This window comes from Thalassophryne amazonica, chromosome 12 (assembly GCF_902500255.1).
Source record: "Thalassophryne amazonica chromosome 12, fThaAma1.1, whole genome shotgun sequence".
NCBI lineage: Eukaryota > Metazoa > Chordata > Actinopteri > Batrachoidiformes > Batrachoididae > Thalassophryne > Thalassophryne amazonica.
This window is the reverse complement of record NC_047114.1, coordinates 29,371,928-29,385,426: the sequence shown is the minus strand read 5'-3', so window position 1 is coordinate 29,385,426 and position 13,499 is coordinate 29,371,928. Positions and strand designations below refer to the sequence as shown.

At 43.1% G+C, this 13,499-nt stretch overlaps 1 protein-coding gene across 1 annotated transcript in view; it reads left to right on the top strand.

The window, feature by feature from the left end:
- The window catches only part of ccdc18 (coiled-coil domain containing 18), a 78,691-nt gene that overhangs the window by 26,624 nt on the left and 38,568 nt on the right, over positions 1-13,499 (top strand). Inside the window, 7 exon segments of the mRNA XM_034182538.1 lie at positions 1,077-1,149; positions 1,152-1,207; positions 1,397-1,427; positions 1,430-1,530; positions 9,283-9,360; positions 9,519-9,635; positions 10,632-10,799. Coding sequence (XP_034038429.1) covers positions 1,077-1,149; positions 1,152-1,207; positions 1,397-1,427; positions 1,430-1,530; positions 9,283-9,360; positions 9,519-9,635; positions 10,632-10,799 — 624 coding nt within the window.

Below are 13,499 nucleotides of genomic sequence, written 5' to 3'. Positions count from 1 at the left end.
CCAATTGCTCCTACCTGTCACCAGTTAATTCAGTTTGTTATTTATGACACACCTTTGTGTTAGCCAGTTGCCGGTTGATTATTTCCTGCCCTGTCAGTGTTCTTCAAGCCAGTCATGCATTTTGTCTGTCATCTCCTGTCATCCTTGTTCAGTAAGTGTAATCTTGCTGCCTCTTTTGAACAGTTGTTTTTCTTTGTGGTTTTCACCCCGTCAGTCAGTTTTTGGATTTTGTCACTTTCACTAAAGACGCTGGTTGTATTTTTGATCTGGGATTTTGGAGTCACTGTTGTTATCACTGCCACCCTTGGCCATTAAATTTCCTTGCTTTTGCACTTACCTCTTGTTTCTTGGCTACTTGCATCATGGGGTCCAACCCAGTTCCAGTGGTTTAACCCATAACACAGACGCACACACACGTTTTTGTCACATATTGTTTTATTACTTATGTATCTATATGTGAAATCCATTTTTTTTAAAATGGAGACAATTTCAGTTTAAAATGGGAATTTAATATGAATATTTTATATTAAAATAACAGTTACATTATTCCATCAATCAAGCCCTTATTTAGCTTTTATTAGTTTCTTAAAGTATAGTAGCACAAATGATGTGTTCCAGCAAAACAGTTGAAACAGTTTTGTTAGATTGAAAAAATGTGTGTGGTGTGTGGTCATCCTCTCTCTCTGTTGGGTGGGGAACCTTCGCATGCATCCAGGCACTTGATTGATAAGAATCTTTTATTAAAATTAAGATTGTCTTTGAAAGAAAAATAAAAGTCACATGTTTATAGAGATTATTTTTGATATTTGATAATTTGTCAAAGTTTTTTTGTTGTTGTTTCTTTATTGTTAGTAATATGATTATTTTCACACCAACAGGTACCATAGTCATCTTCATTTTTTTTCCCCCCAAAATCTAAATCAGGAAAGTTGTTTTTAAAGCTTTTGTCTTGAGTACAGCTGTGAATGAGTAAGTGTGGACATTGCTCTCTGACCTCAGCTGTAAACGTGCTTCTGGTTTCTTAACTATCCATCATGGCAGTATTTGTTTGATGTTTCCTTTTTTCTTAATTTCAGGAGAAGAAAAGCACTCTCCAGCATTACCAGTCACTGATGACCAAAAAGCAAAGAGAATACCAGCAGTCTCTGGACAATGTCGATCTTCACAGACCCAAAAATGCATGGAGCAGCAGCATAGAATAGAAATGGTGATTCATTTGTTCCATCCCTTATCCATCTCCTATGGATGTGTTGAGGGACCTGAGTTCAAAGGGCTTGATTGAGGTCTGAGTCTGAGTTCAAAAACGTCACTGGCCCTCACCACATTCTTAAATAGCAACATTTTTTCATAACACTGAATGGCTTGTAAATGAACAGTCTGTTTCTCTCTTCTGCAGCTGCAGCTGTCTGTAGAGAAGTCTCAGTCTCAGATGTGGAGATGCAGCAAGAGTTGAAATCACTTCAAGAAGAGCGAGATGATGCCCAAAAAGGAGCTCTTCTGCTACAGACCTCTTTGGACAAACTCACGCAGGTTTGGAACACCAGTTCACCAGTCCATCTTTTCTCCTGTTTTGCGAGGCCAAGTGGTTACAATTCAGCAAGCTGTTACGATGGACAGTATAAGAGGCATTTTTTTTTTTTTGAGGGCTCTGTCTTCCACCTGGTGCAACACCGCAAACAGCCTAGGTCAGGTGTCATTGGTAGTTTCCAACAACCATGCCCCTTAAACAGTGTTGTCACAGTTACTATGAAAAAGTAATCCAGTTACTGATTACTGATTATTCCTTGAAAAAGTAACTGATACTCAGTAACTGATACTTACTGATACTCAATTTTAAAAGTAACTAAATTAGATTAATAGTTACTTTCAGCAGCTGCTGACAACAACCCCTCTGCCACCTCAACATGAAAATGATAACCAGCTTAGCCAATACTCACTTTATCGTCACCCTTTCCTGACTTCAATGAACATAAATACTTGTTTTTATAAAAAATAAAATACGAAGTCTGTTAGAAAAGTAACAGAACCTTTTTATTTTTTGCAAAAACTATAGGATTGAATCATGTGCACTTGCATCAGCCAAGCTTGAAACTTTCGTGCGCATGCGTAAGTTTTTTCCACGCCTGTCGTTTGCGTGATTCACCTGTGGCAGGCTTTGAGTGACCACTGGTCCTCCCCCCTCGTCAGATTTTCATTGTCAGGAAAATGTCTGAACGATTGGAGCAGCGCTGCATCAAATTTTTTCAGAAACAGTAAGAGACAGCCAGGTGGAAACCATTCGGAAAATTCAGATGGCTTTTGGTGAAGATTCTATGGTTGTCACAAGGATTAAGGAGCATTACAACCGGAATTAAAGACGGCCCACAGCGGCTGAGGGCGCGCCGCGCTCCGAGCGGCCATCAACAGGCTGAAATGACCAGATCATTTCCAAAGTGAAGGCTGTGTTGATCCGGGACATCGTGTGACCCAGAGAAATTGTGGGAAGAAGTGGGCATAGCCATTTTTAGGCACATCCACTGTTAAAGGAGATTTTGTAATGAAAGATGTGTGGCGGAATTCCGCGCGTCGGGACGAAGCCGCAATGGCAGAGAACAAAAGCAAGTCCGTGTTGGAAGTCTCACGGGACATGTCTTTCACCATTCAGAAGATTCAGACGGCTTTCGGTGGCTTTTTAGTGAGTGAGTATCTGAGAAATTGTGGAGAGCTGGGCATGTCAACATATCCCGTGAGACTTCCAACACGGACTTAGAGGGGGTCTGATTTGGGAACCACAGAATCTCGTCTCTGCTGTTTGCGGACGATGTGGTTCTGTTGGCTTCGTCAAATCAGGACCTTCAGCGTGTACTGGGGTGGTTTGCAAGCCGAGTGTGAAGCGTCCGGGATGAAATCAGCACCTCCAAATCCGAGGCCATGGCTCTCGACCGGAAAAAGGTGCTTTGCCCTCTTCAGGTCGGTGGAGTCCTTGCATCAAGCGGAGGAGTTTAAGTATCTTGGAGTCTTGTTCACGGTGAAGGACGGATGGAGCGTGAGATCGACAGACAGATCGGTGCGCATCTGCAGTGATGCAGTCGCTGTATCGGGCAGTCATAGTGAAGAGAGAGCTGAGTAGGGGGGCACAGCTCTCGATTTACCGATCGATCTACGTTCCGATCCTCACCTACGGTCATGAGATTTGGCTCATGACCGAAAGAACGAGATCGCGAGTACAAGCGGCCGAGATGAGTTTCCTCAGCAGGGTGGCTGGGGACTCCCTTAGAGATAGGGTGAGGAGCTCAGTCACTCGGGAGGAGCTCGGAGTCGAGCCGCTGCTCCTCCACATCGAAAGGAGCCAGTTGAGGTGGCTCGGGCATCTTTTCCGGATGCCCCCTGGACGCCTCGCTGGAGAGGTGTTCCGGGCACGTCCCATCTGGAGGAGGCCCGAGGAAGACCCAGGACACGCTGGAGGGACTACGTCTCTCGGCTGGCTTGGGAATGCCTTGGGGTTCCCCGGAGGAGCTGGGGGAGGTGTGTGTGGATTGGGAGGTCTGGGCGGCTTTGCTTGAGTTGCTGCCCCTGCGACCCAACTCCGGATAAAGCGGAAGAAAATGGATGGATGGATTATAGTGTTAGTAGTAGTATGAAAAATTTGTCTGCAAAAGTAGACCATTAATCTAGGGTGTTGTGGGGTGTTTGATTTTGCTTGTTGGCAAAATCACATATTCCATCAGTCTCTTGTGGATTTGGGGCTTTGATGGTCACATGACGTCACATTTCCACCTGCAACACAGAGAACTCCATTTAGAAGAATGATTTTCCTGGTTTCAAGACATATACTCGTATGCATGCTGGGGGAAGCTGGATTTAAGCAGGGTTTGCCGTGGTCGAAAAACGTGATGTCACCTTCCCCTGCTGTTCATGCACTGTCCTCACTGTCCTGTTTGATGTCCTCACAATGAGGACATCAAACAACTCTGTGGCACCTCGTTGTCAACAAAATCTGCTGGTTGCACTGAGGTCCAGATAAAAAACATTTAAAAACACAGAGTGCTGTATTTTTTTTTCATTAGTCTGACCTGGAACAGCCATGTTGCATGTTGCTGAGTCAGGATGTATCCTCTGTCTGCTTGTGTCGAATTCACACCCCACACTGGAGCTTTCAGAAGCAGGATATAAACTCATGGATATCACAAAAGTAAATACAGTAAAACTCGCATACGTATAATGGATTGAGGTGGACCAGAGAATTTTGCATAAAGATTCCTTGGGAGACTGCCTAGAGACCAAAAAAAAAAAAAACAATCCTTCTCTGGGCTCCAACTCTCCAGCCCCAGAAGGGCCAGAAGTGCCATTTTTCATTTCATTGCCAAAAAACTGTTCAGTAACTTTTTCTTTTAATTTTGATTCCTGGGGAGCCTGCCTACAGATTAGAAAGTCTTTTCGGCTTCTCCCTTGTTTTTCACTCAGGGTCGCCACAGCAAATCTGAGGTGGATTTGCAAGTTCAGTTGGCATGTTTTTCACCGGCTGCCCTTCCTGACGCAACTCCACATTATATGGAGAATGTGCAGGGGTGGGGTTTGAACCGGGAACCTTCCATACTGAAACCTAGTGTACTAACTGCTTGGCCAACCTCGAGCAAAAGCAGGAAGAAAAAAATAATAATTCTGAAACAGAAATTGAGGTGCTTGTGTGTGGTTGCAACAGCACGATGACCAAAAAACCCTCCCCAAACAAACAAACAAAAAAAAACCCCGCAAGCGGTACCATTATTCGTGAAGGCACCCACAAGTACTTTTGAACCAAACAATTTGTAATGACTGTTCACTTATGCTGCTGCATATTTTGTCTCATCAGTCACTTATAGACATAACTTTAACAAATGTTAAGAGGTATTAAAAATCTCACCACAAGAACCAATTATTATTGTTACCAGTTTTCCAAAAACCCCTAAGTTGCTGTGAAGTCACACGCTGCTGTCTTTATTAAGATAAAATCCCTCCAAATAAATTTCCAGCAACAAAAAAGATGTGAGTCCATTTTTATGTTAAAATTGCAGGAGGGACACTGTTTCATGCCAGTATAGACTTCACACCTGGTTCAGATGATGGCGATAATCCAGTCATATCCACCTTTAATATATTTACTTTGCAGAAACTGATAAATTAATATGTTACTATTACTATTGTTATTACATTAATTATATGTGGTTTGATATCAGATCTGAGTCTGCTTATATATTTACCAATTGAATAGTCTGAAATATGGGTGCGCACGGTTACATCTAACAATGCTAATTTTAATTTTTTTAATGATAAAGTATGTATGTATGTGTAACTCTGTTATAAAGTGGAATTAAATGTATGACTTATGACTCATTCTCACGCGGCATCATTATATGTGTATTAATGCCACTGATATTTTAACCCTCTTGAAATGCTCTTATGCATGGGGCACAGCTTATGTATATATGCAAACATTTTGCTATCCAATTTGTGTTTATAAACACAGAGCATGTGTTTATAAACTGAGCACCCCCCCCCCCCCCCGCCACAAAATTTTGTATAAACAGTCATTTTTAAAAATTATTATTTTATTATTAATATTTTACAAGTGCCCCTTCAATTGAAATTGATATCAAAAGACTACAGGCTACAAAATAGCTCAAAACATCCATGAGATGCAAATTTGAATAAACACGCCCTTACATGTTAAATGTCTGTCATTAGACGCTTTATTTAAATCTGTCTTTCAGAGAGGAACAATTAGCTCTTTTGTTAAGGTGCATATTCGTCTCAACATATAGCTAAATATTTAGCTTGATGTTTGTAAATATCAGGCATATTGTGTAAATACTTAGCATAACTAATCTGCTAAAGTTTTAGTTTGACAGAAATTTGATAATGTAGTTTTTGCCTTTTTTCTCCCTAATTTTTGCTCTTCATCTGTGGGTCAAAAGAAATTCTTAACTGAAATGTTACTAGCATTCCCATGCCAATGAAATCAAATGTGATTCTTTTTCTTCCTTAAATAAACCAGTCAATTATGAAGATAAGCTTCATTTTAAATGTTGTTGTTATTTTGTCAGTGTACATGACATTAAAAAGAGTTGCCAGCTGCTGGAAATTTTTTGTAAAAGCACATACTCTTGCAGGCACACAAAAAAGGGTCAGATTCAGTCACTTCAGCTAGTAATGTGAACACAGCACAAGTTCTAAGCCATCTTTACAAATAGGCAGGTTGTCCTTTCTGTCCTTTTTTTTCCACAAGTGGGCAGTTTGTTCTCTCCTGTGACATTCAAACATGTTCTTACACCTTGTCTGTCTGCTTTCAAAGGCTGCCTGCCTCGTTTTTTGCTCGATAATCTGCGGACCACGAGGCAGGAGAGCGCCTGTCCCCGGGTTCCTGTCGCACACAGAGAGCATTTGGCTGCACCCAGTTCGGGATGCAGCCAAATCCTCTCCTTGTGTGGCAGGACATTTCACACAGTTCAGAAAAATGTGCAGGAATTATAGACCTGTATTTATAATATTATGAATGAGATGTGCATTATTGGAAGAAAGTCGAGGTTGTAACTGACTTTAGCCCACAAAACACCCCCGCCTTTTCCCTTCCATTAAGCCCCTTTCACACCGGGGCTGCTCCCAGTTGCTTCCTGTGGTGTCATGACGGCGCAGGAATTTCTGTCAGGTGCGCGCAGCAGGGGGCAGAGAGAAGGTGAGAATGCAGCCTGCAGGTTCTCTGCACAGAGAAGTCAGAGTGCACAGTTTGGCTGCAGACAGACTGTGCAGTCTGACTTCTCTTCTACTTGTTGTTGTGCTGAGCTGCAGGGCTGCGCTCTGAGTTCTGTTATAGTTTATCTTTCCTCCCTTGACCGCGAGATCTGCGTGCGCGCACAAACCGTCCTTGAGCAAATGTGGAGATGTCTGGAGTTCTACTTGATGTTGACATGTCCTGGACATATGTCCTTTTTTAACTGTGATGAGAGAGTCTGAGGAGAGAAAGGAACTAACTGCCTGCAGACACTTTTTTTTGGCTTTTCTTTCCTCCTTTGACCGCGAGATGCGCGCGCGAAGGAACCGTCAAGCAAATGTGGAGATGTCTGGAGTTCTACTTGATGTTGACATGTCCTGTCTCAGGACTTATGTCCTTTTTGTCCTTTTTTAGCTGTGATGTGAGAGTTTGAGCAGAGAACAAGGAACTAATGCCTGCAACTAGACTTTTTTTCTTTTAATTGCTCACATGTGCACGCGTGAACGAACGTCCATGAGTGGACTAGAGCTGTCCGGACTTTTTACTGGATATTTCTGGCAATCAGTCTGCATTTTTTTTTCTGTGGTCTTTTTTTTTTAGTGTGTAGTTTTTACTGCATTAAGTACACGTGTATAAAAACAATCCTGTGTGATTTATACTGCGGGAACAATGGAACACAGCAGGAATCATAAATTGGCTTCGAGTCACGTCGGGTAACGCCTCTTTGCCCCGACTTGCGCTGGAACCACTTCCTTTCTGCGTCGAGCACAGGACGCCAAAAAAATTAAACAGGTTTGATTTTTCGGCGCCCGATTTGCTTCCTCCTTTGCGCCCTCGCGCTGTTGTGGTGCCGAGCTGCATCATCTTGGCACTGAGTTGCTTCTACACGGCGGCGTCATAATGACGCACGGTGCAACTGGGAGCAACCGGGAGCACCCCCGGTGTGAAAGGGGCTTTACAAAGAGGTGAACTGTCCACCACACACCCCTCCCCGTTTCTTTCATCTTCTCACTGCTGCTGTGAACTCTGACAGCAAGCAGGGCGCCTGCAGCTGCCTGTAGGGGGCGCCAATTTGCTAATTCCACACACTGACAAGAAAATTACTTTGCGGTGGAGATTAATTTTTTTGTTCAGTGATCGTGCCCACGGTGCCACCCTGCCAAAAATGGTGCCCCGGGCAGCGGCCTGTATGGCCCGTACTAAAAAACTGCCACTGCATGTGTTAATATTGTCGTGCACATTTTCTAGGTCGGGTTTTGTACTTGCATGACATTGTGCTTTTATTCTTTCTGTACCCTTATGAGAACAGGGCCCTCGTCTTCCAACCAACACTTCAACACAAAGTGTGGAATTTTTCAACCTGAAATTAGAAATGTGTGTAAATATGTACACAACTCTGACCATGTGTACACACAGCATCAACTGGTTGAATAGGGAAGCTGCCATTACAGCATGCAACCTCATCCACATTCTTTAAGCACTTGAATAAGTGCACAATTAGTAATTATGTCAACTTACAATAACTTACATACATACTTTACATACTTAAAATATCTGTGTTAAAAATGCAGATTTTTTTTGTGTGTATGTGTGTGTTTATACTGACAAACACTAAATTTTGCTTATACGACAGAATTTAGAACCTTTTCTATGCACAGTTTGAAAAATGGGGGCCCTAGATCAGTGACCTAAAGCAATGACTGGATGTCTGTGGTACTTGGGCGACCTGGAGGATCATTGGGTACCACTGAAATTACTTTGTGTCAAAACAATTACTTCAGGAGACTCTGAGGAGGTGTACTACTTGCGTTGTGATGAAGCATTAGCTTTGACACCATGACCAATATGTTCCTTTGTGCATGATCCAGCGTGGAAGTGCATTACTCCTAAGTACCCAGCAAATGTAAAAGGCAAAGGAGACACCCACGTATCACATGACTGCAGCATGTAGATGACTTTGGGGGGGGGGGGGGCATCTAGTTGTCAACTAGGACCCAGGATAGTTCCAGAGTGTGGTGGATGAGGCAACATTTGGTACTTGAGGAAAACCCTGTGACCTGACTTGATGGTGCAGAGTACTGACTTCTATTTTTGACTTTGTCAGAATGGGAACTTGGCAGTTGCCTTTTCTCAAATCTGGTGTTGCGGCAAATAAACAAGCTAAGCTCTATTAATCCTGAAAGTTGACAACACGTGATATATCATATGTGACAGTCTTGATGTGGGAAACTTCACTTACTGCTTTGAAAACCTCTCAAATCCATGTGACTCGGGCATCAACGTGATGGGGCATGTTTTGCTCCACCAGATGTGTTGGATGAGTGCACATTATCTGTTGGCACAACTAGGCTGTGACAGCCAAATATTAATCAAACTTTGGATGTACTGTGTTTTACCCACATGTTCACAGTCATCATAAGATATGAGTGACTTAACACTAAAGATCATGCTGTGCCAATACCCTGGGTCACACCAGGTGGATTGTGGGCCACATGTAATTAAAGACTTCTGTCAAATCTGTGATCTCCTGGAAAAAAAATCTGATTTATTTTCAGGAGAGGCAGATTGAAAGGAGACGCAGCGAGGACCTGCTGCAGAGCTTGAAAGAGCAGTCAGAAAAGTCTGCTGCCAAGGTTAGTACAAATAGATAGCTTCCATGGACAAAGTAAAAATCCTTCTGTAGTTCAAACAAGAGCATGTTGTAGTGAAAAGGATGATTTCTACTGCAGTGATCATTAGTTTCAGAGCGTATACAGCATGTATCCTTCATACTGTAACGTCTGTGCATCAGGTGTTTGAGTTACAGTCGTCTCTGTCAGCATGTAGAGAAGAACTTGGTTCATACCTGTGCCAGATGGAGGAAGTCAAGAAGAACTACAGCACAGAGCTGCAGAAGACCAGTGATCAGGTACTGTGATATCACTGGGAGCTAAATGAAAAATGGTTTTGAAGTATTGTCTGACCCATAAATCACAACACATACTCGTACAGTGCAGCTTCTACGAGGTGCATTCAAAAAGTATCAGAACTTATTTTACCCCATGGGAACAACTGAAGCATGCAAGCTGTACAAATGGACTTCGTTTATATAGCGCTTTTCCATCTGCATCAGATGCTCAATGCGCTTTACAATAATGCCTCACATTCACCCCAATGTTAGGATGCTGCCATACAAGGTGCTTACTACACACCCAGAGCAACTAGGGGCTTGCCTAAGGGCCCTTCATGATTTTCCAGTCAGGCTGGGATTTGAACCAAATATCCTCTGGTCTCAAGCTCAACGCTTAACCACTAGACCATCACCTACCCTAAAAAGTTGTAAAAAGTTGTTGACTTTCACCAAAATTGGAGCATCTTTAACTTTTGATCCCTGCACAAACTGAAATTGACCTTTGTCACCATTCATGCTGTTTTTACCCTATAACTCCATAACATTTAGTCACAGATAGTCCAAACTATACTTTTTTGGTGTATTTATGATCAGACAAATAATGTGGTATAGTTTTCAATATGGTTGGAGCATCTTTTAATTTAGACTCCTGTGTGCAGTTTATTCAGTTGACCCCTACCTGGCTGCCTATTGAAAATTCAAGTGGCCAATTGGTTTTTTCAAGAGTAATGTCTAAGGAGTATTTGTGCCAGATTTGGGATTGTTTCACCATTTGAAAGATACCGTTGTAAGTATTCTGTTATCTGCTGCACTATTACTGAAAAACCTGCATCGAGGATTCCTATGTTTTTAACTGCAGTTTCCTGCAGCAGAATTGACTGTGTGAAAAATGATCAACAAAGTGACTACGGAGACATCAGTAGAATTATTTAGAGCAATATATTCTATTTTGTGGATTGTTGATGTATGTTGTGGACATCTGAGAGTAATCTTTCCTGTCCTTCCGCCCATTAGCTGTCCTCTCTGCAGGAAAAGCTCCACAGTACCAACCTGGCTCATCAGACTTCCAGCGAGCAGAATCTGCAGCTTCAGTCTTCTCTGCAGCAACAGCAGATTATGCTTACTGATCGTGCTGCCTGCATTGCTGAGCTGGAGGAAAGCCAAAGCCAACTGCATCAACAGGTAGCAAGGGTAACATATTTTGTTACCGACAGTGGAGGCAGGATTGCCTCTATCTGTCCCTGTGTTTGTGTACAAGTTATCTCCAAAGTTAGTGGATGATTTTGTCTGCAAGAGTTGATTAAATTTTGGTGGTCATCTAGGTCAGCCTCAAAATTGATCTTTTTATATTTTTCTGTAGTTTATATAACATCCAGTGCCATAATTTATATTTATTTCACATATTTTCAGTTTCCAGTTTGGTTTTTGTTTTGCATTTTCTTTTGTTTTTGTTCTTGGAAAAGTAATTTGTGTTGTGTGTTCGTTTTAGGGGGTGAGGGTGGGGGTCAGGACCAAAAGATGATGAATTTCTTTTAAGAGTCTTTCACTAATGCTTCCGGAGGTTCATCGCTGCAGCATGAACCTTTTCTATAGTTCAGTTGGTTAAGACTTGACATTTTGCATTGTCTCACTCAATGTAAAATGAAAAAAAAAAAAAAAACAACAATAACAACAAAAAAAAGTCAAATCTTTATTTATCCCCAAGGAGCAATAGTGATAGCGGACTAAGAGGGGGCCGGAAGCGGCGGTGTACCACACTTGGACTTTGTTACTTCTACTTCTTTTTCCATTTTCCAACTCGATTGAATTACTGTAACTCATTTGATGGTAGTTCAGCGGTGTCGTGCCCTTTTGCAGATCCTTTATTGTCAGGATTCTCCTGCCCTTTGTTTACCAGTCAGAGTGGCACCCTGATGTTAGCAGTTTATTAACTGTAAGGGCCCCTTCACACATAGTGGGAAGTATGGACGAAGTACACACTTAGTGCACATGACGCAGGAATCCTCTGCAAACCGTGTAATGTCGTCCCTGTCGCCAACACCTCGTACACCTGTTGCTACAACTATTTGTGCACACAAGCGCCTGAAAGACAAAGTGTGCGATGTGCGAACCCATCACACCCTCTTGCAGCAGGTGCTGGCCAAATTCCAGGTGACACCCGCGAACACTGCTTGCGTGGCACTTAAAAAATGTGTGGCCAGTTGCACTTTTGGCACGACAAGAGACTGCAAACAATCACTGTCATACTGCTGTGAAATTTGTCTACGTTCCCCACGAGTGTGACTTTGCAAACACACACACTGACACGGGGGTGTGCGCTCCACTCATGGGAGGCGTGGCTTCCGACAGAAGCAGCTGTGGTGATCTGTCATTCTGGACATTCCAGCTGGACAACACCTACTGTGTTTGGACTGTGATGGACAAACAACTGTCCACTGTGAGGCGCTTGTGTGTGACTGCTGTATTTACGTGGACATAAATAAAAACATATATCGCTGTGCTGGCAACAAGCTGCAGCAAGCAAGCGTGTGCATGGAGTGGACACTGACAGCTCCCCAGGTTGAAACGGACCGTCAGATCAGAACACGCAGCGGGCGATCTGACCGTCACGTGGAGCTCTGTTCCACATGAGGCGGTGTCTGTGCTCTGTGCTGCAGTGCACCGTCCACAAGACACGCATGTCGGGCAGAACACGCGCGGCCGACTGGACGGACCTGACCAGTAGATCTGGACATGATCAAAGCACACTGCTTCTCATTCATGATATTTCATGACTGTATGTCTGTGACTATGGGTCATCACCAGAGGAACAGACGGATCATATTTGTATTGTTCGCTTGATAAATTCAGTGTTTTTATTGGTGTGGGATTTTAAATTTTTTTGTAATACTTCCATGTCATTCCTGATATGAAGCAGCTTCCCACAGCTATCACAGAATAGCCCTGTATCTCAGTGGTAAAGTCTCTGACTGTGGATCAGAGGTTTTGAAAGGCGTGAGTTTGCGTCCCAGGTGGTGTTTTTTTTTCTTTTATTCCACATCAGCGGTGCGATGTGGTCCCACAGGTACGGGCTAGTTTTTTCTTTTATTATTTATTCCACATAAGCGGCGCAATGTGGTGCACCTGGCACTGTTCCTGCTCAGCGGACACGGACGCGTGCACGAACTCTCGCACTGGGTTCGTGCATGCCTGCCTGTCGGCGCGATGTTTCGTGCACTAATTTCGAACTGTTTCTCGCTGTTTCGCCGTTTTTGTCCAAACGCCGTCCAAACTTCACACTATGTGTGAAGGGGCCCTAATATTTTGCATGTTAACGGGTTGCATAACCCATTCAGCCTATTATTTCCACCTTCGTAATAGTAACCGCCTTTGTCCCTCTCTCACGCCTCATGCTGCTGCTATTCTGGTTCACAGTCTTGTCACTTCACGACTTGACTACTGCAATTCCCCTTTATTTGACGTTCCCCAAAAATCTCTTCGTAAATTTCAGTTAGTTCAAAATTCTGCAGCACGCATCATCACCATAACTCTGTTTACTGACCACATCACACCTGTACTCAAGCAGCTTCACTGGCTTCCCATCACATACTGCATACACTATTAAATACTGCTTTTTACATTTAAAGCCATTCACAACCTTGCCCCTCCTTATTTTTCTGATTGAATTCACCTCGCTACACCTGCCCACTCACTCCGATCTTCCTCTTCCATCCATCTGACTGTTCCATCTGTTTGCCTTGTTACCATGGGGAGCAGAGCATTCAGTTGCTCTGCTTCCCAGCTTTGGAACTCACGCCCTCCTGACCTCTGCAATACTCGGTCACTTCCCCTGTTCATATCTGGTGTTGCATATTTTGTTTGATCCACTGTATAGTTTTTATA